The 25,370-nt window shown below is 43.9% G+C and overlaps 1 protein-coding gene across 14 annotated transcripts in view; it reads right to left on the minus strand.

Moving 5' to 3' along the window:
• Positions 1 to 25,370, minus strand: part of LOC105488720 (PPFIA binding protein 2) — a 143,918-nt gene that overhangs the window by 31,660 nt on the left and 86,888 nt on the right. For 11 of the 14 annotated variants that reach the window (XM_011753053.3, XM_011753045.3, XM_011753048.3 and 8 more), the window contains 3 exons: positions 15,872 to 16,003; positions 5,384 to 5,476; positions 636 to 747 (listed from right to left, as the gene is read on the minus strand). In XM_011753053.3, coding sequence (XP_011751355.1) covers positions 636 to 747; positions 5,384 to 5,476; positions 15,872 to 16,003 — 337 coding nt within the window. Of the gene's footprint in view, positions 1 to 635; positions 748 to 5,383; positions 5,477 to 9,101; positions 10,134 to 15,871; positions 16,004 to 20,309; positions 20,587 to 25,370 lie in introns of those variants that run through there. The other 3 variants (XM_011753056.3, XM_011753062.2, XM_011753057.3) reach the window with 3 other exon arrangements.

A 25,370-nucleotide genomic window follows, 5' to 3' on the forward strand; every position in this document is an offset into this window, starting at 1 on the left:
AAACATATAGTCCTTGCCCCAGAGTGGGGATAACACACAACACTGGTAAGTTATAATAAGTGCTAGGCAGGAAAAAGAAAGGATATGGAGTTAGAGAATAATAGGACTGGGACCACCTATTTGAGTTAGGGTGGCCAGGAAAGGTGTTTCTGAGAGGTAAGATTTGAAACCTCAAGAATGAAAAAGAACTGACTTGTTTCTGTAATCTCAGGGCCTTATACAAGCATCAGGCAGATCTCCATGAAATGACTGAATAAATTGCTAAAGCCTCCCCTTTGGTGATGATACAGAAGTAAGGCCTTTCAATCAAATGAGAGAGTTAGGTATTTCCTGCATTTTCAGTAAAAGCTCCAGAGGTGGCTGCACAGAACTTCTGTGCATCTGAAAAAAGCCTTCTAGTTAGGGGAGAGTTCCATGGGAATGATTCCACAATAGTGCTGCATTATAGGGATACACACAAACACACAAACTGGTGCATCCATTCACTTGGCCATGCTTGCACACATATATGCATGTCCATTAGCGTGGCTATACACACAAGCATACGCACACTCATTTATAGAAAAACAGGCTCACTTATAAGAGTAGGCCCAGGGACCCAGACAACTGCATTTTGTCACAGTCAAGCTAGTCACCTCTCTCTGTGTGGTCACCGTGGAGAGCTGCTGTCCGGGAGAGCTGGCTGTGCAGACGCTCAATTTCTGCATCTTTCAGGGCCACCTGTTCTTGCAGCTGGGCGACTTCAGCCTGGAAAAGCAACAGAGGATCCCTACCAGGTCAGAAGGACTGCTAAATCATGATGAAGTGCCTCTCGTCAGAGTCCAGAGCCCATCAGGCACCAGGGTGAATCAGGAGTTAGAAGAGGTGAGCAGTAGCAGGGGCTCACTGCCCTCTCTACAGGTGGAACTCTGCTGACTGAACTCACTCTTCTAGGCCATCCTGGCCCTCCCCCACAGCTCTGGACATCAATGTGCTTCTTCCCCTGCATCTTCCTACATGACCAGGTTTTCTCTCCCCTGCCCTGTGAGGACTGGGATTGTGATGAGGAGTTGGGATTGTGTGCAATGGGAGGGCTGTCCTTGGTGCAGAGGAGGATATTCTGGATGTGGTCTTCCTTCTCCCAAGATACTCATGCAATAACATTTAGAGACACCACTGTAACAAGTGCATGCAGCTTTCATCTTTCCAACCCACACAGAAAATACAGCAGAAGCCAAATCACCACTGGTGGAGAAAAGGTAAGCCAAGGGCTCCCTCCTTCAACACGCTCCTACCCTTTGGGCACAGTCACTGCCTCTCTCCAATGTCCAGGCATGTGTGCATGTTCACTCATATATAGATGTACAAACATTCAGGTGTGCTTAATTTACATACTGTGGCAAAAAAGCATGTATACACACCTCATAAGTACACACATACATTCATATTTGCACACACACAGGCAGCTGCACTAGATGGTTCCCAGGTCACAATTAAGTAGTGCAGGTTAAATTTCATACACAACACTAGGTGTGGTTGTTCATGCTTTCCCATACTCATTAGGAGATCAGAATTGTATAGGTCCTGTCCCAAGAGGTACCTGGATTTTGGAGTCAAACAAACCTTGATTCTCTTTAGTTGGGTGACCTTGGGCAAGTAAGTTAACCTTTCTGAGTCTCAGCTCACCTATAAAATGGGAAAAACTACACCTACTTCATGGGACTGCAATAAGGCTTAAGATAATGGTTATGAACGACCTAGTCCAATATTTAGTATATACTAAGAGCTCAATAAATGCTACTGCTATTTGCTCCTCTCATCCTATTCTTTTCTTTGTGGATAATTGGTTCAATTCTCTCTGCATCAAACCAGGTAAGAAAAGGGATGAGCATCGAATGTGGAGTTGGTCAATAAAAGACAGCAAAGGCTTCTCCTCTGGCCACCCTTCCCCATGTGTTGGCCCTATCATGTCCCACCTTTGGTCCTGAAGGTCATAGTATGAGCTGTTCATTTCCACAAAGGCCCAAGTTAATATTTGAACAACCCCAAGTAATTAAGTGAATACTGGCCCTGTTGGCAACTCTGTTGCTGGACAGGCCTTGTGTTCAGTTTCAGCACAAAGACTGAGCACCCACCCTGATCAGCCCCTGCGCTCACTTTCTTACATCAAATCCTCACAAGAAACCACCGGAGGAAACAATATCTCCGTAAGTCATCAGGGAGCAAACGGGAGTAATACAAGATTCTGTGTCAGTCACAGAGCTACTTGATGACCAGGCCAGGATGCAAACCCTGGCCTGCCTGCTCCAGTGTCAGGGCTCCACCCACCACCGCATGTCTGCTTCTGAGTTAACAGGACAGATGAAGGCCACTCTTACCAGGCTTGGGCTCCCTGAGCTCACCTCAAGGGTTTCTGAATCACCTTCCCTAACATCCCCCAAATAGGACAGGGATGACCATATAAAGAGATGACAAGGGGTAGGGTTTCCTTATTCCAAAGTTCATAATGAAGCACTGCCCCTCTACTCACAGAGGCCAAGAGCTGGGTCCTGCTGTGCAACCCGCTTGCTGAGACATGCAGCTATGGAGCAGTTTATCAGAGCTCACTCAAGGCAAAGATGCCCATGGGCTTATGACTCATGGTGACAATGGCTTCTGAAGATATTAGCTTTGGGAGTCTCAACATCCATTTCTACAAAGGCCAGATGATTCTTGAAAGATATTCCTTTAACTTTTCTTGTACCTCTCCACACCCATTTCTCCCTTTCTTTGTGGACAAGATGGGCACTGGTCTCTGTCAGAAATCTGGATACCTGATGCTTGTCTGCTGGCCCCACAGTTGGGAATTCAGCAGTGTGGACTGATCAAGACAGAATCTAGCACCTGGCACTATGAGGGCTCTTCTTCCTGAGCCCTGCCTCTAGGGGAGGTCCTGTAGGTATATACAATGGACCCTACAGACCAAGTGACTGGGTCCAACCTGCCTTGTGCCAATTTCCACAGAAATAGGCCAGACTCTATAGGGGCTCTGTTATCCTTTGAACGATCTCTGTCCCCGCAGTTGGGAAGGCCAAGAACACTCCAGAGACCTACTTGACTGTGTATGTTACTGCCACTTGACTGTGTATGCTACTGTCTGAGTCCCTGCAGATGCTGTGCCTCATTAAACCCAGGGACCATGCCCTACTGTCATTGCACTGGGAGATGAATCCCCTTCAGGGACTGAGAGGCCTTAAGCAGAAAAGTGAAAAACTTCCAAAAACAGTGCTGGTTTTCTCTGCAGGGAATCAGGATGATGTTGGAAACAACATGAAGGCACAGGAATGACACAGACCCAGATGTGAACCTCAGCTTGGCCATGCTGAGCCTCTGTTTCCTTCCCAGTCAAGTGAGAATAAAAAAACATATACCTCACTAGGTGATTTTATGGATTATATGATCAAATGTGTGCAAATAGCTTGGTACATTCTGGCACATAGGAAGTGCTCCACACCTGGTAGTTATTAAATAACCCTTAGCATCTCAAAGGTCTACATGCCAAGGCAAAGAGCTGGGGTAATTTAAAAAGAAAAGTATTATTTGGTTTTATGACAGAGGGTGTACAACTTCAAAGGTTTCCCCAAGACAGGGCTTGTTTGAGTGGGGCATTGTGATGGAAGGTTCTGAGCTACTGGACAAAACCAGTGCCCCTAGAGCTGGTGCCTGTGAAGCATACACATACACAACTACACTCAGATACACACAGGCCAGGACACAGATGGGTCTGATTGCCTAGGCTTGGTACCAAATAGCTGTAAAATCCTGGGAAAGTTAAATCTCTCTGTGCATCCATTTCATTATCTGTAAAATGATTAATCAAATTATTTTACATGTATACACTAGATTACATATTTACATATGTTCAGTGCTTTATTTTGATAACATGAGAAGTCATAAAATTTTAAATAATAGCATGATATAAAATTGCATATAAATTATCAACAATAAAAATTAAGAGACAGAGATAGGGAGACCCTGATGTTTGAATATTTCTTCCTGCCAAATCTCATGTTGAACTGTAACCCCCAGTATTGGAGGTGGGCCCTGGCAGGAGGTGAATGGATCATGAGGGTAGATTTCTCATGAATGGTGGTGCCACCCTCTTGGTGCTGTCCTCGCAATTGTCAGTGAGTTTTCATGAGATGAGGTTGTTTAAAAGTTTGTGGCACCTCCTCTCGTCTCTCTCACTTGCTCCTGCTTTTGCCTTCTGCCATGACTGAAAACTCCCTAAGGTTTCACTAGAAGCTGAGCGGATGCGACCAGCATGCTTCCTGTAAAACCTGCAGTACCCTGAGCTAATTAAACCTCTTCTTTATAAATTACCTAGTCTAAGCTATTTACTTGTAGCAATGCAAGAATGGCCTGACACAGACCTAAAACAGAAGAGAATACATGGAAGGAAATATTAGCACTGGTAGTACCTGGGTGGTATGAGTGCTTTTGATTCCTTTAATTTTTTATGTTTTGAACATTCTCTATAGTGTGTGTTACTGTTTTTATAATAATTAGCAATTAACCTGCACAAAAAATAAAAATACAAAGTAGAAGTTAAGAAAATTCTAATAAAAACGATCCAGTAATGCCCTTGGGTGGCACTGCAGACACAGTAGGGGAAGGCAGGTGTGAGCCTCCCATCTCCCCATACTCCCCAAAGGAAACCTAACTGTAGCCTAATGTAAACTTCCTGAAATTTAAATAACAATTCACCGTTTTAAAATCCAATGTGCAGGCCAAAAAAATTCATGGGCTACATGTAACCCACTAGTTTTGATCTCTGCACTTTAGTATAGGAAAAGAAGGAAGAAACAAAGAGGGGACGGAAGAAATTTATTTCACAATATAATTTATTTTTGGTGTCCTTCAAATTGCAGGCTCCCTAGTTTAAGAGAAACATGATTTGATTGAAGAAATAATTCAAAGCTTATATCATTTTTAGGATTATATTTTGTGCCAAATATAAAGCATGCCTATTTTTTTGAAAAACTGATTCTAGAAGGGACTACTGAATTTAAAATGATGCATCCAACATCTGTTTTAGGACTCATGACTCACTGCTTGCCACTCACTTGCTCCCCCACTCCTAGCCCCTTCTTGGTCCAGCTTCAGCCAGGCATTATGGGGTGCAGGGAGAGGAAGCAGACTGGGTTACTACACTTGAGCAATTCATAATCTCGCAGGCTTTCTCCATGAGGATCTTTCCTGGATCAAGTCTGTCTGCTGCCCAATCTGGGCACTGTTGTGTGTCCACACTGGAGGGCTGATTTGCATTTTCAAACTTAGGCTACTGGAAACCCCCAAGTTGGAATGCAGACCTTCTCCACAAGGCCCTCGTACTCTCTCCGTAAGCATCAGGAGTGCCGTTTACCTTAGTGGCCTTTAGCTTCCATTCGTACTGATTCCGTTCATTTTCCAATTCTTCCACTTTGATTTTGAGGTGCCTGAGCTCTTGCAGTAACTCCTAGAGGGATGAGGGAGAAAGACAAAGTTCTGATGGTTAAAAGATGTGCTCTCGATTTACCAACTTGGTTAAGCTCATGCATAGGGGATGCAGCAACCACATCAAGCTCCACATAGCAGCTTTAATCTTTAAACAAGACCCTTGTTTCAGGAAAGCTGTATGGCCATTAAAAAACAAAGGCCAGTGCATTCCAGACATAAGAAAGTGAAAACTTTCCTTTTAGTTTTAGAACCTGTTCTGCCTGCCCCTTTCTCTGACATCTATGTCCTCTGCGGGGTATGCCAGCATCACACACATGAGTATAGGCAGGCAGGCGAGGCTTTGGAGTGGGGAGAACAGAGCTGCTGAAATGAAGCAGCTTCTTCCCTGTGATGCAAAGTAGTAGGAAGCAGGCTAATTGGGAGCATCTCTCTGTGCTGGGAGTGAAGGAAGCTAGAAGAAGGGGCCTGTGATCCTGGAAGGCCTCACAGAGGAAAAAAATGAAACCCGAAGGGAACAAACGTTAAGGGCCAAATATAGATGTCATAATGGGTGTTCCAGTTCAGAGGAAGATAATAGTTTGAAGAAAGAAAGGAGGGAGAAAGCATCCAGGGAGGAGTAAAGATAGGAGACAGAAAGGGAGATAACTCATGGGGCTGGAGCTGAGGATGGGTGTAGGTACACAGTGGAAGATGAGGCTGAGAAGTTAAGGTGAGGCCCTAAGGTAAAGGCTTGAGGATGAGAATACATATGATGAGTTCTGATGCCATTCTTTGGACAGTAGTGAGTCACTGAAGGTTGCTGAGTGGGGAGGTGACACAAACAATTTTCTCTTACATGGAATTCAAGCCCCTATATTCTGACTCCAGGACCCTTGTTTGTGAAACTACTCCTTCTATAAAGATGACTCCACTAAGCACTGTTATCTTGAACCAAGATTCTCTTAACAGACAATTAGTCCTGCTGACTAGCTCCCATCAGAAGAATTGGCATAAAGATAATTATTTCCATAGGCTTTCTGAACTACAGTCTCATACAACAAACTTCCTACTTAACATCACATGGATGCTCATAGGCATCTCCGGACCGTCATGTGCCAAGTGGAATCCTCAACTCCCCTCCTAGTTACTCTCATCTTACTAAATGCCATATCCATCGATCTAACAGCTTATCCAGAAACATAGGATCTATCCTCAGCATCTCCCTCTCCTTCCTCCCCTATGTATGCAGTTCATCCCCAAGTTTTATTAATTCTACTTTCAGGAAAACGACTTGAATGTCGCATTTCTTTCCCACTCAGGCACCACCACTCTGGTCTAGCAATTAGCACTGACAGCCTGGACAGTCAATTCATTGGTTGCTTCTCGGTTGTCTTGCTCCTCTCAAAGCAGTTGACCCCGTGGCATCTGGGGGAGTGATATGATCAAACCATACATTAGATCACGGCACTCCCATGCTTCTCAAAGCTCATAAACTTCAACACATGACCTGACACCTCCCTGCCTGCCTCTTGGATCACTCTTTCTCCCTAGTTATGCTCTAGCCACATGGATAATTTTCAGTTCCTCTCTCCAATTTAGGTGTTTGCAGGTAACATTCCCTCTGTCTGGAATTTTCTGCCAGGTTAACTCCTGCCCATCCTTCAGGTCTCCCTGAGTAAATCTATCCTGACCTCCATACTATATCAGGCCCCTCTGCTATATTCTCTTGTACTTCCTACATAATATGCAATTAAATATTTATTTGTATGACAGCTAACAGCTAGCTCTCCTCCTAAGCTGTAAACTCCATGAGGCATTTGCTAACCTCTGATTATCCTGCAGTGCCTGGCACATAGTAGGTATGCACAATTTGTCAATGAATGCACACATGAAACTCAAGTCATTATTTAACTGGCCTGGAGGTCTTGGCCTTCTGAGATCATCCACCACGAAGTGACATTGCTTACCCTTGAATTTCGTAGGGTCATTTATTAAGATTGCCTTCTAGCTGAGGTGAGCATTTGCTGATGCCCATTAAAAACAAAACAAAGAAAACTTCTGGCCAGGCACGGTGGTTCACGCCTGTAATCCCAACACTTTGAGAGGCTGAGGTGGGTGGGTCACTTGAGATCAGGAGCTCGAGACCAGCCTAGCTAACATGGTGAAACCCTATCTTTACTAAAAATACAAAAATTAGCCAAGTGTGGTGATGAGTGTCTGTAATCCCAGCTGGAAAAAAAAAAAAAAAAAAAAAGAAAAGAAAAAAGGAAAAGGAAACTTCTCAACTAAGGCTATTGCATCCATGATCTGCATCACTGGATATCAAGGCCTCAGTTACCTGCTTTGACTTGCAGCAGACCCTGAATCATTCTCTGAGAACATTATTGGCCCTGCCTGAGAGGCTCCAATGCCCACAAGTTGGGGGTTCTTCTGCTCAGCCTTGTATCCTAGCCAGGCTACTCAGTCTGTTGGAGAGGGTGTCAGGCCAGCTGATATCAGAATCGGAAGTATGCAGGTTCCTACTGCCTGAGGAGCTGCCACTGTGGGTACACAGCGATCATCCTCTCCAGGCTCTGTTACCTCTGGAACATCCTCTTCCTTCCATGTTACTTGTTGTCCATCACTGACTACCAACATGAGTACACGCACATTTTACCTTCCTTTAAAAGTCTTGCTGGAGTAACCTACTCAACATAGGTCATGGGCCAACACCCTCTCAAGGCTTCTCTATCCAAATCTACATTTACATCTTGACTTTCCTATTTTCCCCCTGTCCTTTAATGCAGCAGGAAATCTTTCCCACCGAATCCCTCCCCCCAAAACCTATGTCTAGATTTTCAACAGGCTCTCTAATTGAGTATGGACCATAGTAACTTCCTACAGAGCCAGGGTACCCTCTGTAGTACTCATGGCTGCTGTGACCTCAGTCTTTTCTTGGGGTGCTTCCAAGTCCTTTTCAACAGTAGGCCTCCTTAGAGGCATAGGCTTGTCTCTGCTGAAGCTGCTATCACCTGCCATGAGCAAAGTCACAGAGGACCAGGTCATCCCCATGTGGAGAGCCAAGTCCAGAGTCCCAGTCAGATACAGCCCCGCGTGGCCCAGTGGTTATAAAATCAGCCTGATGTGATTACGTGGGGGGGGATTTTTCCTGGAAATTCAGATGACGACTTAATTATTCACAGCACATGAAAACTTGCATTTTATTTTTTCACTGGGGGTAAACATAAACTTGAAAGGATTCTTTTTCATAATACTTTTTTTTCCTTAAAAAAAAAAATCATGTGAAACAAAACTTTGTTTAATCTCCCAGCCTGGGAGGAGGAATCAGGATCTGAGTCATATACATGGGAAGGGGAATCATGAGGCTTCCTGTGGCACAAATGCCCCATCACTCAGAGCACCTGGTGCACCTCATTCCCAGCCCTTAAGGAGATGAGTGCCACCTGTTTGAGGGTTGGCCTCACCTGCTCAGACCCTGCTCAGTGAGGGTCACTGAACTCACTTCACTTCCCAAGAGGATTGAGTGAGTCCAAGCTCTGCCCAGAGGTAACAACAGATCCATGCCAAGCCACTGCACTCTGTTCTGGTTAGGAGAAACCCCAGCCCCTCCACGAGTGAAATGCCCCACACACGCATGCTCTGGTATACTTAAGTGTGGTTCCTACAGGTGACCCCTCCCAACAGGCACAGTCCTGGCCGCAGGACTGGGACTCGGCCACACCGTCACTGGCCGCTACCTCCTCAGGGTGGTCCCTACTGTGTAACAGGCGCTCTTGAATCTGCCTGTGGATGTCCAGCTGCAGCCTACACATCTGCTCCTGCAGCTCACTGATCACATTCAGAACCGACTGTAGGAAGGAAAAGAAAGAAGAGAAAAGCGCTCCAGGTCAGACAGCTCTCAGATGCAGAACTCCTTAAGAGAAAAGCACAGAGGTGCATGGGGCAGGGAGGAGGTGGCACCCAGTGGTCACTGTCGACAGCCCTCCACTTTCCTCACCAGAACCAAAAGACATGGCATTTTTCCTCAGGCCTGCCCCATCCAGGTGCCTGTCTGGCAGTTCAAACAAATCCCCAACAGCTCCTTTGTGCCATACTGTTGTGTCAACACCGAGATATGGAGTCTAGAAGAAACCCTTCATCCAAGCAGAAACAATAGCAGATGTGGGTGCACACCGGGGCACACACACAAACACATCCCCTCTCCACCATATGCATGATACACATACTGACTCCCCTTACCCAAACACCCAGTGTGTCAGCACGTATGCACAGGCGACATATGGCACACATAACACTTATCCATGACAATATGTACCTAAACTCTGAACTCGGTCAGGCACCAATATGCTATTTCAGTGTCTTCATCTTACATTCCTCCATCTTGTCTACAAGATTATCCCAAGCAACGTTTTTGCAACACTTCAGTGAAATGTGGATTTACCTGGTCTACCACAAGACACATTCCTGGCCAAACTGATAAGGCCAATCTAATGTGACTCACTCCTCGAGGACACCAATCCCCACTACTTTGTCTCCTAGCTTCTTGCAAACCATCATAGAGTTGGCCCCAAACTCAATAGACTAAAATTTATTGAATCTATCACACTTTTGCCATTTTGAAAATCAAGAAGGAAATGGTTCCAGTTTTCTAGAAACATTTGATTTTCCTGATTCCTTAAAGTTAACTTATAGCAAGCACTTTGGGGGACTACTGTCCTAAATTTTTTGTACCTGTCAGAGGCATCCATGGAATCAAGTCCATTTTTTCTTTGTTTTTCTTATTAAGAACATAACTCTGTGTGGTGTGTGTGTGTGTGTGTGTGTGTGTGTGTGTGTGTGTGGCTTTGTGTTGTCCTCAGCATTATCCTTTAGTTTGGGATGTCCCCTTCCTGACACTGGTCATGCAGGTGCACTTTTGTCTTTAGCATATGTCCTTTCTGCCTTTTGTACAAGCCCCTCTGAAAACTACTTCCTTTCAAGACACCTCTAAGCTCTTCCTTTTTATTGGTATTATCTGTGAGATTGCACAGTCAGAATTATATTTAAGTAGTTCAACATTCTTGGGTCTTCCTCTATTTGAGAGTTCCCCATCCATTTTATTTTTAAACTGTCAGAGTTATGACTGACCCAAGTTTACAGTGCATGTCTGTTTATGCCTAGTTTTTTCCGTGCTCACCCTTGTGAACATTCAAATAACAACGACCACTTTCTCTCAAGGTACCTATCACTTTTACTTCATAAACCAGTGCCTCCTTTTGCTTCAATATTGGAGCTAGAATGGCAGTTTTCCTAGTTTTGTCTTCTACCCTCTGAGTAGAGGGTAAGCAAGTGAGAAAAACAAACAAGTAAACATTCAAATGCTTCAGAATTCAGCTGGGAGACATTTAGGAGCTAACCAAGTAAGTTGCTGCTCCCCTTCCTCCATCACTGCCCCTTGTGTGTATCAGTCTGGAGACCTGCATCAGGAACACATCTGTTTTCCTCCCTCTGCTCAGCGTGTGGTGTACCCAAAACTTCTGGGCTACTCTGCTTTAATTCTCCTGAGCCATGTGTTGTCACTGTTTTATGGTATGTCTGTCCCCAGGCTTGGCATTTCAACTTAGCTTTATAATTTTTTTTTTTTTTTTTTGAGACAGAGTCTCGCTCTGTCTCCCAGGCTGGAGTGCAGTGGCGTGATCTCGGCTCACTGCAACCTCCACCTCCCAGGTTCAAGTGATTCTCATGTCTCGCCTCCCAAGAAGCTGGGACTACAGGCGCACAATACCATGCCTGGCTAATTTTCATATGTTTTAGTAGAGACAGGGTTTCACTATGTTGGCCAGGCTGGTCTCAAACTCCTGACCTCAAGTGATCCACTCTCCTCAGCCTCCCAAAGTACTGGGGTTACAGGTGTGAGCCACTACACCTGGCCTAGCTTCATAATTCTTTATCTCCAGGGCTGGCCCATCTCCTCTCTTAACAGGTCTGTTTCCCTCCCATAAAGCAGACCCTTTTGTAGCTCTATTCCATTCTGGGTCCCACATCATGATGTCTAGGTGGCATTTATGAGGTTATAATTGCTGTCCTGTGTTGTAATCTCAGCTCACTTTTTTTTTAATCACACTTTGCCAACCATTAAAGTTCTTCTTTATGGTTCTTTTCTGTGTGAAACTACTGAGCACCTCCTGTAATCACAGTTGTTCCCAATTCCATCTTACCTGTTAATCTTGTATATAATTTTACTTAGTTCTTTGTTCTTTTTTCAGGCTCAGTTTAATACTGTCCTGGCACTCTTATGCATTACATTGCTCATGGGAATATAACCTCTATGTTCTAGAGAGGGCCATTTGGAAATATCTGTCAAAATGTCAAGTTCGCGTACTCCTTGACCCATAAACTCCACATCAATATCTTTACATATATACAAGATTATTCACTGCAGCATTATTTGTAATAGCAGAAACTTGGAAACCACCTCAATGTCCACTGAGAGAGGACTGGTTAAATAAATTAGGCTATAGTTGGATGGTAGAACAATATGCAGACATAGATATGAATGAGGAAGTTTTTAAAAACATACTTGGTGTAAAAAGAACTCCAAGACTACTAAATTTAAAAAGAAAGGTCTAGAATAGTGAACATCTGTATAAAAATGAGGGGAAGTGTGTGTGTCTGTGTGTATCCACATGAATGTACTTGTCCACACATAATATAACTCTGGAAGGATACAAACTGATGGCACTGGTTCCTGACTGCTGACTGGAGGACAGGTGTTGAATGAGATCTTTTGCTATATGCCCTTTTGAACTCTTGATTTTTGAATTGTGGGAGTATATTTCCTATATTGATGCAAATGAGTAAAGAAAGAAAATAAAAGCAAGAATAACAAAACTCTCCTCATTAGGCCAGCTCATCTCTGAGCAAACACAATCTTCCCAGATCTTGCTCTGTAGTCCAAGTCCATCATTCTGTTGCCTCAGTTCAGAAATCAGAATCCCTTTCTCCCAAGGTCCTAACCACAAGAAAGAAGAAATGATGGCATCATCGCTTGTGCTATAAGATGTGTCCATTTTCTGCAGGAAATCCTAAAGATTCTTTCCTGTTCTCTTCTTGCTCACACGTACCCCTGATCAGTTGGGCTGACTCCCCTTCCTAGCATATCTGGGGTCCTTGCTCCCTTCTTAACAGGCTGTTCTGGTAACTACTCACAGAACCCTCCAGTTACCACAGTGGGGTCCAGCTGCAGGTTGCCGGCACCCCCACAGCATGGGGAAGCCAGATTCCTTTCTCAGAGAAGACCCATCTGAGCAACACGCCTATGCAATGCTTTGATCTGTGTCCACACACAGGTTTCCCTTTACCTCTGGATCTCTTTCTTTCATGCTCCATCTCCTTATTGTGGTATTTACTTTCCATGTCAATCATTCTTCCATAGTCCTGCTTTTCAGGAGTACATCTAATTTATCCAGTCTTCAGTACCCTCATATGACACTGAACCATTGCAAAAGGCTGATGAGAAAAGGTAAAAAGGAAACCTAGTATTCATCCAAATCTCATTTGGGCCACTACTCATTCCTGAGCAAGGCTGGCCATCAAGGAACCTGTGCCTGCAAGTCCTCAAGTCTTACAGAATGACTGTCAGTAATCATTTCCACAACTTAAACAGCAAGATGCTGGCTTGAGCTATGATCAGAATCAGAGCAGAAGGAGCAGTCTGCAATGCTCTTGCCACCAGCATTCTCTTCTTTTCATTAAAACATAAAACAGAATTTGAGGATAAAGCCTGAGCTAAGCTGAGGAGGTTTATTTCAGATCTGGCTACCTCATACCTAAGGGGAAAAAAAAAAAAAAAAAAAGAATCCTGCCTGTTCCAAACCATACACAATGAGCCCTTAAGCTAAATACATTCACCGGAAAAAAACAGCTGCAGTACAGTATGGAAAGCAGCATTCCCTTTATTCATGCAATTACAACATCTGATGACCTCAGCTAGCAAAATGTCTCACTCAAAATAAACATCTCCATGCACATGACAATAGTGCAGCTTAAGCAGCACCCTGTGGTTTTAAACCCCTGGTGCTCCAGATGCTCACAAATAGAGGTAGAAGTTCTGTGCATACCAGCAAAGATTATGTGCAATTACAAGAATGAGGAATTTGTTTCAGATCATGTGGCTGCTCACTGATTATCACAGGTTTGCACAGCCTGCAGAATTCCTCCACGTGGAAACCTAATATTTGTACTAGCAACTGGAAAGGGCTGTTATCTGGTAGAATTGAGGCCAGACACTCAGAGTCTACGTTGCCTTATGCATGAACAGACCAATGAAAAACAAAAACAAGAAATTCAGATTTAAAAATAATCCTTCAGAAAAGAAAGAAAAAAGCAAACAGCAAGATGACTGTGTTAGTGCTTCTTATCCCAGAAGCGGGAGCTCTCCTTCCTTTCTGATGTCCCTTTAAAAGGACTGCATTATGCCAGCTTGGTGCTAACTCTGCATACTTCCACAGATGGGCTGACTTTAATACTCACACCCCCCACCCCTCATGCACGGATCCCAGAGGTGGCTGGTGTAGAACCAGGTATATGACCCAAATTGACCCAATGAAATGCACTCCTGGGGCTTTTGCTGGAATCTTTGAGAAAGCACCTCTTTGACTGCAGAAGTTGCCTGGCTGGTAGGATATCATTCTGGAGCTACCAATGGCTATCTGTGTCACCACTTGGGGAGAGTCTTCTTGAGAATAAGGCTAAAACAGAACCAAGTGATACAACTGAGACTAATTTCTAGTGACACTGTGAGATTACCTGGATCTAGTCATACTGCATTTTTTAAACCCTAGACTTTTCAAGTTACGTGACATAGGTCTCTCTCCTCCCTTTTTTTCTTGATTTTGAGTTGAGTGTCTGCCACTTTAAGCCTTCTCACAGAGTTTATGGAATTCTGCCCCCGAAGTCCTAATGTGTGTTCACATACAATCATGCATGTTGAAACATTGGTAAAATAACTTTAAACCAGAAGAAAATTCAGTTACTTCTCTCTGAACATTTAATTCAACTAACACTTCACACAGATTAGCTTTCAGGCTGTGTAAACTTTGCAATATGTAAATAACGTATCTATGTCTACATTTTCATTTCCAACATGCTTAACAATACTATCAGTAAGTGATCAATAAAAGCTAACTATTACTATGCTAAGAGTTCCACATACATTGTCTCATTCACTCCTCAGAATAACCAAAGAAATTGGAAGTATTACTACCTCCATCTTACAGAAGAAGAAACGGGTTTGGGAGGTTAAATTACTTGCCCCAGATCACAAAGCCACTGAGCTCAGTTTAAAGCCAGGAGATCTGATTCATCAGCCTGGACTCTTAATCAATACAAGCTACTGTTCTCAGCTTATTGGGGATATCTTCTTTTGGCAACTGTACTTCTAATTAATGAACATGTTCTCAAAAGCAATGCAAGGAATATGCTCGCACATTAGAAATATTCTAATCACCAGTGTGTTTACTCAGCAAACATGGCAGGTTTCAGTATGCACTAATGCTGGCACTTATCAGAAGGGAACAATATCTGTCTTTGGCCTAAATGTAGGAAGGAGATGAAGACATACCAGGTACTGACAAAATGCCAAATACTATGACAGGTACATAATTTTCATGATTTTATTTGGACTTTACCACACAGTTATCCGCTAACAAGTAGTTAGGTCAGTAAATGAGCAAGGTGTTTCTAAACCTAAAACCTATCTTCTTTCATATCTCTCATTGTTGGTGTGAATACAAGAACTTAAAGGTAGAGGCACAAGAAGACGGTTATCTAAGGTTAAAACAGGCTGCCTGCTCTCAAAGGAGTCTGAGTCTAAAATTCTGTAAACATTTATTTAAAAAAGTCTGGCATGTTCCAGCCAATGGCATACAAAGACTGAAAAACAAAATTAGGAAAACATTCTCTAAGAGAAGGCCTTCAGATGGCCGCTCCATAAGACCCATCAGGAGAAAAGAAACACATAACCTGAGGTTCCACCTGGGTCAGGGAAATGCACGTCAAGAAATGTTTCCAGACTCCTTGGATCTAGTGACAATGGGCTGTTGGGAGGCCAACTTCATTATGGTACGTCGTCATTTCCTTGGTTCTCACAGAAGACATCTTGTGTCCCTCCATATTTTGTCTTATTCTTCCCCAACTATTGCTTCTCTTTCCATCCTTGTCAGCAGTTTGAGGGCAGATAAAGCCTTAGAGCCAAAACTGGGTGGTTTGGATATTGCTGAAATTTGCAGCCACAGCAAAACTTGATAACTTGGTATTAACAGATCACTGCATCTCTAGTGTATAGATATTTCTGGCACCCAATAGCTTCCAGGCTGGGAGTTGACAAGACAGCCTAAATTCACATTATGACAGCCTTCTCAGGTCTGAGCTTAAGACAGTACAAGTTCACCCTCACCTCTGCTTTTCTCTGCTTCTCCTCCTGCTCTCTCTGCTCCTTCTCCATGCCAACCAGCTTGAGCTTCAGCTCAGACACTTCAGTCATCAGATCAAGCTTCTGGGTCTCAAGAGATGTGCGGCTTAGCAGCTCCTGCAAGCAAAAACAGATCTTGAAATCAGAAACCACCATGGCAATAAGAACAGCTCCGGCTTCATCTACAGCACATAAGGCAATACCTAAATTGTGTGTTCAACAACACAGAATTGAGACTGGTACATATGAGTCACAGGCCTATTATGGATGGGCCTGGGCTGATGCTGGGCTATTAGGAATAGCACACCCCCGATACCACCCACTATGCTTTGATAGACAAGGTGAGCTACATTTCTCAAATATGTTTGCCCATAGAGACCATTATTCATTATTTCCATATCGAGAAAAGCGAATGGATACTTTCAAAGAACCAAATTTATCAATTTTTTTAAAAAACAAAGCAGCAGATCCTCTCTATCAAAACAAAAAAAACACTTAACAATATATTTTTTTCAAAGTCAAAATTTCTAGATCACTTTCTGGGCTCAACCAATGCTCAGCCCAGTCTTCAACATGTTTGAATACAGGACTTCACTGCAATGAACCTAGACAGGAGCTAGAGCACAAAGTAGATGTCCAAAGAGTATTGAATGATTACATATGAATCTTATGTGAGATGGATCTTTCCTGGGCTATTCCAAAATTATAATCTGGCCACTCTGGAATGTAAATAAGATTGTTCTTTCCCAATTGTGAGAACAGACCAGGAAGCTTATTACTAGTCTTGCCATCACTAGAACAGTAGCAGACTATAACCAAATAACCCAGGTCTTTGACGACAAACCTGTCACTAATAAAAACACTTAATAAGCATAAACAAGGTAAAAAATAAAGATGATAGACAAGACACCCACTTAGAACTAATATGATTATAAAGGACCTCAAAAATCAGGATCATTTCCTAAAGTCCAGGGCAACATATTTTTTCCATTAGCAAAGGACAATGTCCTGTAAGGTCCAAAATCCTGGCACATGGTAGACACTGGCTACACAGGTTGTGGCAAGAATAGACACAGCAACCAGGAATAGCAATGGGCCAAATGAACAGAAGAATATGCAATATCCTGCCATGGTTTGACCATTTTGTATCATCTTGGGCAACCCAAGCTCAGCACAAGAATGGCAATCTCAACACCCTGACTCAGCCACTACGAGGTCACAGATTTGGAACTGTCCTCAGATCATGAATCAAACCACGCAGGACAGAAATTTTTGACTTGGAATACATGATTCCCCAGGCCAACGGCCTGGGAAACAGCCTACCTGGGAACGGCAGGCAACAAACTGTTCATCTGCTAGTCTGAGGGGATGGGTATCTATCTAGAAGTCCAGCAACTCAGCATAATAAGCTCCCCAAGCTCTGGGACTAAGGAGGCCAGCTCTTCCTGGGCCAGCCAGACTGGAAGCTGGCTCACAAGGCAGAGGCAGAGCACTGCAGCCAGAGCACAGGCTACTTGGCCACTAGGAGTCAGCCAGATGAGTGTGTCCAATGCACTGGAGAACTGAAATATTTTGAGTGCCTCTTCTGTACCAGAGACTGCTGGTGCTTTTGTATACATCTTCTTAATAAACCCTCCCAGTGAGTCGGCAGTAAATATTATCCCAATTCTACAGATGAGGAAATAGGCCAAGAGAGAGTATGTAAATCTTTTGGCCAAGGACACAAGCCAATCAGCAGCCAAGTTAGTTTTTCTTTCTTTCTTTTTTTTTTTTTTTTTGAGATGGAGTTTCACTCTTTTTGCCCAGGCTGGAGTACAATGGCGCGATCTTGGCTCACCACAAGCTCCACCTCCCGGGTTCAAGCGATTCTCCTGCCTCAGCCTCCTGAGTAGCCAGGATTACAGGCGCCCACCACCACACCCAGCTAATTTTGTATTTTTAGTAGAGACTGGCTTTCACCATGTTGGCCAGGCTGGTCTTGAACTCCTGATCTCCAGTAATTCACCCGCCTCAGCCTCCCAAAGTGCTGGGATTATAGGCGTGAACCACCACGCCCGGCCAGCAGAGTTAGTTTTCAAACAAAACTCTGTTTGACCCCAGAACTCATTTTAGTCTATTGTATTACACAGTTTCCCAAACAGAGAAAGAAGTCCAAGCATTTTAAGAGACATTTTAAAAAAACACGCTAAAATAGCCAATCAACAAACATTCAGTGAGCCCAGGAAATGTCCACTCAAATTGCCAAGACTTCATTGAGCACATACTACCTATCAGGGCCTAGTGCTAAGGCTATGCAGGCCACAAAGGGCCTTAAGCAGTTCTTCCCTGAGTGTGAGGGCACACACAGTAAGTTCTCTGAGTCTTGAGTACATGAATATCTTAAGATACAATCATCCCCCACACCACCTATTCTCTTCCCCTTCTTTCCTTTCCCTACCTCCCTCTCTTCCTTTATTACCTCATTCTCTAGTTCTCTATCCTTCTGCCTACCCACCTTGTTCCCAAAATGTTTTTAGGCAGTTTGCAAAATAGATATTTTCAAGTTAAAAAATAAATCATAAAAATTAAAGCAGGTAGGAAAATAAGTTAAAGTCAGAGTTACAGTCAGTAGAAAATCTATGCCATAAACTTCTATAAACAGCTAGAGATAGACTATAATGTACGTGTGAGCCTCCCAGCTGCCAATGCAAAGGGGAAAAGGAACAAGTGCACAGGTCAAGGTCCACAAGAAAATGTCTTTAGACTACTAAGATCTCAGGGAAAAAACATCCTCCATGAGACTTCATTCTTTCATTCAACAAATATGTTTTTAAACAGCTACCAGATGCCAGTGCCTAGACACATGACAGTTACTAATAAAACAAAGCCCCTGTTGAGTACTTGAACATCTTAAGATGATGCTCAGCCTGGGCACAGTGGCTCATGCCTGTAATCCTAGCACTTTGGGAGGCTGAGGTAGGTGGATCATTTGAGCCCCCAGGAGTCTGAAATCTGCCTAGGCAACATAGTGGAACCCTGTCTCTACAAAAAAAAAAAAAAAAAAAAAAAAAAAAAAAAAATCAAATTGGCACCCGTGGTGGCATGGGCCTATAGTCCCAGCTAATTGAGAGGCTGAGGTGGGAGGACTGATTGAACCTGGGAGGTTGAGGCTGCAGTGAGCTGTGATCATGCCATAGTACTCCAGCCTAGGCGACACAGTGAGACCCTTTCTTAAAAAAAAAAAAAAAAAAAACAAACATATTCACGCAGTTTTGTCTTCTGATCAGCATTCAAAATATTGCTTTGATGTGATTTTTAAAAGTTTCACAATATATCTCTTTTGAAAGCTAAGAGTCTACTCTGCTTCCATCATGGCCAAAATCCCTATTTTAACTACCAGGTTGTGATTGGTCATACCAATGTTCCCGCTGATGAAGACAATATTTTCACTAGTTCCAATAGCCATTCCAATTGGTCATGCCAGTGTTTGAATTAGTCACACTAACATTCCAAATAGACATTCACAATTGGACACACTAACATTTTAATTAGAAACCTGGGGTTGTGGCCGGGCGCGGTGGTTCACGCCTGTAATCCCAGCACTTTGGGAGGCCGAGACGGGCGGATCATGAGGTCAGGAGATCGAGACCATCCTGGCTAACATGGTGAAACCCCGTCTCTACTAAAAATACAAAAAAAACTAGCTGGGTATAGTAGCGGGCGCCTGTAGTCCCAGCTACTCTGGACGCTGAGGCAGGAAAATGGCGTGAACCCGGGAGGCAGAGCTTGCAGAGAGCCGAGATCATGCCACCGCACTCCAGCCTGGGTGACTGAGCAAGACTCCGTCTCAAAAAAAAAAAAAAAGAAACCTGAGGTTGCTTAATTTCATATAGTTCACTGATAATAGAACATTACTTATTCTCTTCAGCTTATATCTATTAGCATGTGCTTCTACCTTTCATGATCATCTTCCCCTTGTCCCTGTCATAATTACTGTTCTGGTCCCTAAACTCAAAATCAGCCTTCAACAAACTTATCCCAGTCCAGCTCTACTTCCCCATCTCCAGATCCAGCAAGGCCCTTAGCCACTATTATGAACTGTGATCTCTAAAATGTGTGTTTTAATAGGAGTTAACTTATCCTACATCCTCAACTGCTCCTTCTACTTCCAACATAAAGTGAATCTTGTGCTTTCAACAATATTACACATTCTTCCCAGTCATTTCAGATGGAGACCACTCAGCTTCTACCAGCCCAACTTACAGAACACTGTGCTCCCTATATTCCAGGGCTGCTTCCAACCCACTATTTGGCCCCCCGACCATCCACATCTATCCTCCTATTGTAAGGCAGTGCTCTTCACTTATACCACATTCTCCCCAAACCGAAGGAACTAACCCGCTTCCTTCAGGCTTTTTTCTTGATCAACAGATTTTCTACCTACTTTAGGCGCATTCCACCTCCTCAATAGCTTCCACATTCTTGTTATTAATTTTTCCATTCAGCATCCACTCTGGCTTCACATTCTTTGACCTCAGCTCCAATAGGCTTTGCTTTCCATTTCGTTCAGCTTTTCAGCAGCACAGTCACAACTTGGATCTCACGTGTATCCAGAATGTGTTTGCTTTGCTTCTAAAATCTTCAGCTCTGAAATTCTCTGGCCACAATCTTCTGACCTTTCATCTGTCCCACTTGCTCGCTCAACCTCTAAGTTCTTCTGTGGCCACTAGTTACTTAGTAACTCTATTTTCCTGGTTTATCAACTTCCTTGAAGCAACATTGTTCTCCTTATCCACTCTGTACCTTGAGGTGAGTCATTTCAATTGTATTCATACCTACAGCAGAAAATCCTCATGGGATATCAACCCTGTACCAGGCCTCGTGTGCATTTGTTAGTCTTTTGTCTGATTCCACTCTCCACAGCTTAAAAATTGCTAGTAAAAGTAACTTGACGCCAGTTGGTTTCCATACAAATTTATGCTATCTAATTACAGCTGATCTTCCAATACTGCCTGGCAAAACTTGTGTTTGTCTCTGTCCGATTCCTTTCAGGAACTGTTCCAAGTCTTTTCTGTTCTGCTCAAGCCCTAAACCCCTACCATGTCCCCCTCTTCTCCTCAAATAATCTCTCCTCATATTTGCTGAAAAGATAAAATGCATCTGTTCACTGAATGTAAGTTCTATTTCAAAGTTTCCTAGCATCATCTTTCATTCATATATCTTAAATCCCTGTCTAGAAACAGCAAGCCCATAGTTCCTTTCCAAGGATAAATTGCCACAATCGCACATTGCTATCTTTTCTATAGGCTTCTTTCATCTTTGAAAACTGTTCCCTAGCTCAGAACACTTCCAGGTGCACATAAAAAGTAACCATCAAAGGATATAATGCTTCCAGAATTTGTTCCTGAATTGCCCCTGACTGACCTTCCCATTTCTGGCTATTTCTCAGCCTCCTGACTCTTCATACATCCCCATACAACTTGATAAACCTTACGGTAACTCCCTGGTCAACCAGCAGCCTTTGACCCTGTTCTCTGAGTTCTGATCCTGTTTCTCCCTCCAGCTGGTAACTCAGAATGGCTCCTGCTCACATGGTCCCAGACTCTCCCTCACTTCTATACTGCCTTTGAGCAAGTTCCTACCAAGCTCTGTGCTACTCTAGGTTAGGGCCATCAATCATCCACTCTGGCAGGCATTTAATCTCTCCCTAACCATCAGCTCCCATTCCTCAGGCTATAAACATGATCAAATTTCTGACATTCTAAAGAAACTTCCGTCTTGACCTTGCACTCAAAGCTACCACCATCAACTCCCATGTCCTCTTGCTGGACAGATGCATGTGTGTGTGTGTGTGTGTGTGTGTGTGTATGGGTGGGTGAGTAGGTGTGTGTGGGGTGTGTATGTGTGTATGGGTGGGTGAGTAGGTATGGGGTGTGTGTGTGTGTGTATGTGTAGGTGAGTAGGTATGAGGGGTGTGTGTGTGTGTGTGTATGGGTGGGTGAGTAGGTGGGTGGGTGTGGGTGCATGTGGGTGTATGTGTGTCACTCCTCAATAAGATTTCTGCCTGCCTGAACCTGGCTTCTGCCTTCACTAACTAGGGCACAGAAATAATCCTGAAACCAATGTACAAACTTTGAGATGCAGCTTGCATTTCTCATATCTTAACTGTCTCGCCCTTCATCCATTCAATGTAAGGTACTCCTAGCCACCCCATCTTCCTTGCTTCAGGTTTTCCTGACCTTTCTTTTTTCTTCTCCATCTCCTTTGCTGGCTGCCTTTATTCTGTCTATCCTGTAAGGAAAACATTCTTGGAGCCCTTATTCTCAAGACTGGAGTGAACTGTGATCCAGGCTGTCTGGAACACCCACATCCTCGCCAGGCAATGCTTGCCCCCTGCTGAAGGCTTCCTGACCTTCAGGGTGGAATTCTGTTGGAGTCATGCAGCTACCGCAGTGTATGAGGAGGAAGTTGAGGGGAGGCAGTGAGCTGAGGATAAGGGGCAAAGGCTTCACAGGCGGCATTCTGCTTCTGCTCTCAATTGTTTGAAGGTTGCCTGTGCAAATGAAGAGGGAGGTGGTCTGGGGGAGGGTGGTTTGTTTTACTCACTGTGATGGACCATGAAACTGGGTAATAAATGTTTAGAAAAAAATCAATGGACAAAACTGCCACTAACCTTTTCAGAAAGACAAATACTTCTTCTTTCTAAGAGATGAAAGAAAGTTTATATCTCGGAGCAACTCATCATTTCCTTTTTCCAAAACTCAGGTTCTGACTAAAGCTGAAAAAAAGAATTTGCCTTCCAACCTATTTTCTCCTTAAAGGGCCACATCTTGAAGCAATTACCTCTATCTTTCAGTGTGGAATATGACCCAGGGAGTTACTGACCAATGACAGAGGACTGCAGCCAGACTGGCAACCTGAAACCAGAACGAAAGAGTGGGCAATGGAAAGGCATAAAAGGAAAAATAAGTCTCTTTGCCCTTTGAAGTAAAAGGCCCAGGTCTTGCAGGGAAGTCTCTTTCATGAGTAACACTGTGCAGAGAAGAAGTGCTTGTAGTCAACTCGAGTTTGAGTCCAGACTCAGTCCTCGGTAACTCAATCATCTCTCTGAACCTCACTCTTATCTGTAAAATGGAGTTCAAGTATCTACTTTGCCCTGTAGTCTGGATACCCAACATCACATCGGATAAGCATGAAGAAACTCATTAGCTCATAAATCCCCAGAGGGAATTTTGGGGAATATTTGAAAAATTCCTGTTTTTTTCACTTCTGAATCAGTGTCTTACCCACCTCAGAGAGATTTGTGTTCCCACCGGAACATGTACACAGCTCTGTTTAATATTCTCTTTGAGATAGAAATACCTGCTTAAAGGCGCTCCTGGGAAATTTACCAGGCAGCTACTAGGCCTAAGTCTTAGGCCCACGACCTCCTGCTCAGTGTCTTGACTCACAATGCCCAACCGTGTGATAGCACGTGCTTAATAACACTGGAATAACTTTACTATAACTCTGAGAAGTAAGAGGTGGGCAATACAGAGTCCATATTGTCATCCTCAATCTCTACTAGTAAGAAAACAGGTGCACTGACTTTCCCAGATCAACAGCAAATAGCAAATCTACAGAAACTCATATCCATGAACTCTTAATCCCCTATATTTGTCACTCCCCAACCTCACCTAAAAGTCAAAAAAATGAAGTTGCCTAAACCCTGAAGCTCTGGCTCAGTAGGGAGGATGGAAATAGAGGCTGGTGTTGTCCAAGATTTCCCAAAAGCAGGATTATGTCCTCACAAGGTTTGCATCCTTACTTCCTCCCCACGGTGCTCCCTTTCCCTGTGTTGTTTTGACACTGAACATTGTTTCTGTTTATATGGATTATATCTGTAAATGGCCAGTCTCTGGAAAATGCTCCATTTGGCCACCAGCTCCATGTAAAACCTCTTATCCACTGAGTAGCATCAGCTTCTTCCCAGAGATCCTCTTCCTCTAGAGAAGGGTGCAGAACCTACTAGACCCCGGTGAGCTCACAGTGGCTACTTTAGAAAATGCCACCACGGGCCTCAAGTATATCACAGACCAGGGAAACCCTCCCCATGATACAGAGATTTTTGTTGCCAGCATAGTTTGAGCCAGTCACGAGAACATTGCTGGTCCGTGCCTGAAACCCTAGGGTACAATTCTGGGCCCTGGCCTCTGATAGCCTCAGTGTGCAGCTGAGCAATGCCTTGATCTGCTTAAGGACCAAAGAGGCAGGGCCCAGTGCTGTGAGTTCTACTTTCAGGCTCAGACAATACCAGACCAGTGAAAACTGACACGGACTGTCCCTCCCTTAAAGATCCTTTTGAGAAATGTCTCTTCATTTTATTTTATTTTTTTGAGTTTCATTCTTGTTGCCCAGGCTAGAGTGCAATGGCATGATCTTGGCTCACTGCAACCTCCATCTCCTGGGTTCAAGCGATTCTCCTGCCTCAGCCTCCCAAGTAGCTAGGATTACAGGCATGTACCACCACACCTGGCTAATTTTGTATTTTTAGTAGAGACAGGGTTTCACCATGTTGGTCAGGCTGGTCTCGAACTCCTGACCTCAGGTTATCCGCCCACCTCGGCCTCCCAAAGTGCTGGGATTACAGGTGTGAGCCACAGTGCCTGGCCAAGAAATGTCTCTTCTTAATGGGGAAAGTTTCCTGGGCAATCCAGACATGCTCAGTGAGTCTAAGACCACATCTGACTAGGTGCTTCCATAGGCGGTCCTGAGAGATGCTTGTAGCTGTCTATACAGACAGCTACAAGGTATGTCTATATGTCTATGTTGACAGCTATGAGATGCTTGTAGCAGTCCTGAGAGATACTTGTAGCTATCATATTCCCTTCCCATCCCATATCCTGCCATGGGCTGCAAAATAGAAACATTATTTTGCCCTGAAAAGTGTTCATAATCTAGGTGGGCTCATGTGGACCTGCCCCTTTGCTGGCTCTGGTTGGTTCTGGTTTGCCTGTCTAACCCCAAGAGAGGTCTTTTTGTTCTTTCTGGAGGCTAGATGAGTTCATGTGTAGACAAAAATAGATACGAGTTGGGAGGTCAGCCTTGAGCAGGGACAGGCTGAGGATGTTGTGGCTGGGGATACAATGAGTACATTGTTCATGAACTGGGTAGGGAACTAACTCCTCACCTCTTGTGCTCCTGGAGGGAGGTTGACATTGGTCAAGAGAACACTATGGAGAGAGACAGCTCAACTGGGGTTCCTGGAGCCCCTCTAAGCACAAAGTTTGGGCTATGCTCATTGATTTGGCTTTCCCCAAGTCCCCCTAGAGTTATTCCAGACTGTGGAAGGGGCCAAGTCTAGAGGAGAGGTTGCAGATTAGAGGCCTGCAGGCCAGGCTTGACCTATACGTATGTACTGTATGATTCACACAGCATTTAAAAAAACTTAAATTAGCTGCTAATATTTTAAAAGCAGACGTCTTTAACTCTTTAAATCTGGATTTTGAGTCTTGTGAAAAATGAG

The sequence above is a fragment of the Macaca nemestrina genome, chromosome 12 (genome assembly GCF_043159975.1).
Source record: "Macaca nemestrina isolate mMacNem1 chromosome 12, mMacNem.hap1, whole genome shotgun sequence".
In the NCBI taxonomy this organism is placed as follows: domain Eukaryota; kingdom Metazoa; phylum Chordata; class Mammalia; order Primates; family Cercopithecidae; genus Macaca; species Macaca nemestrina.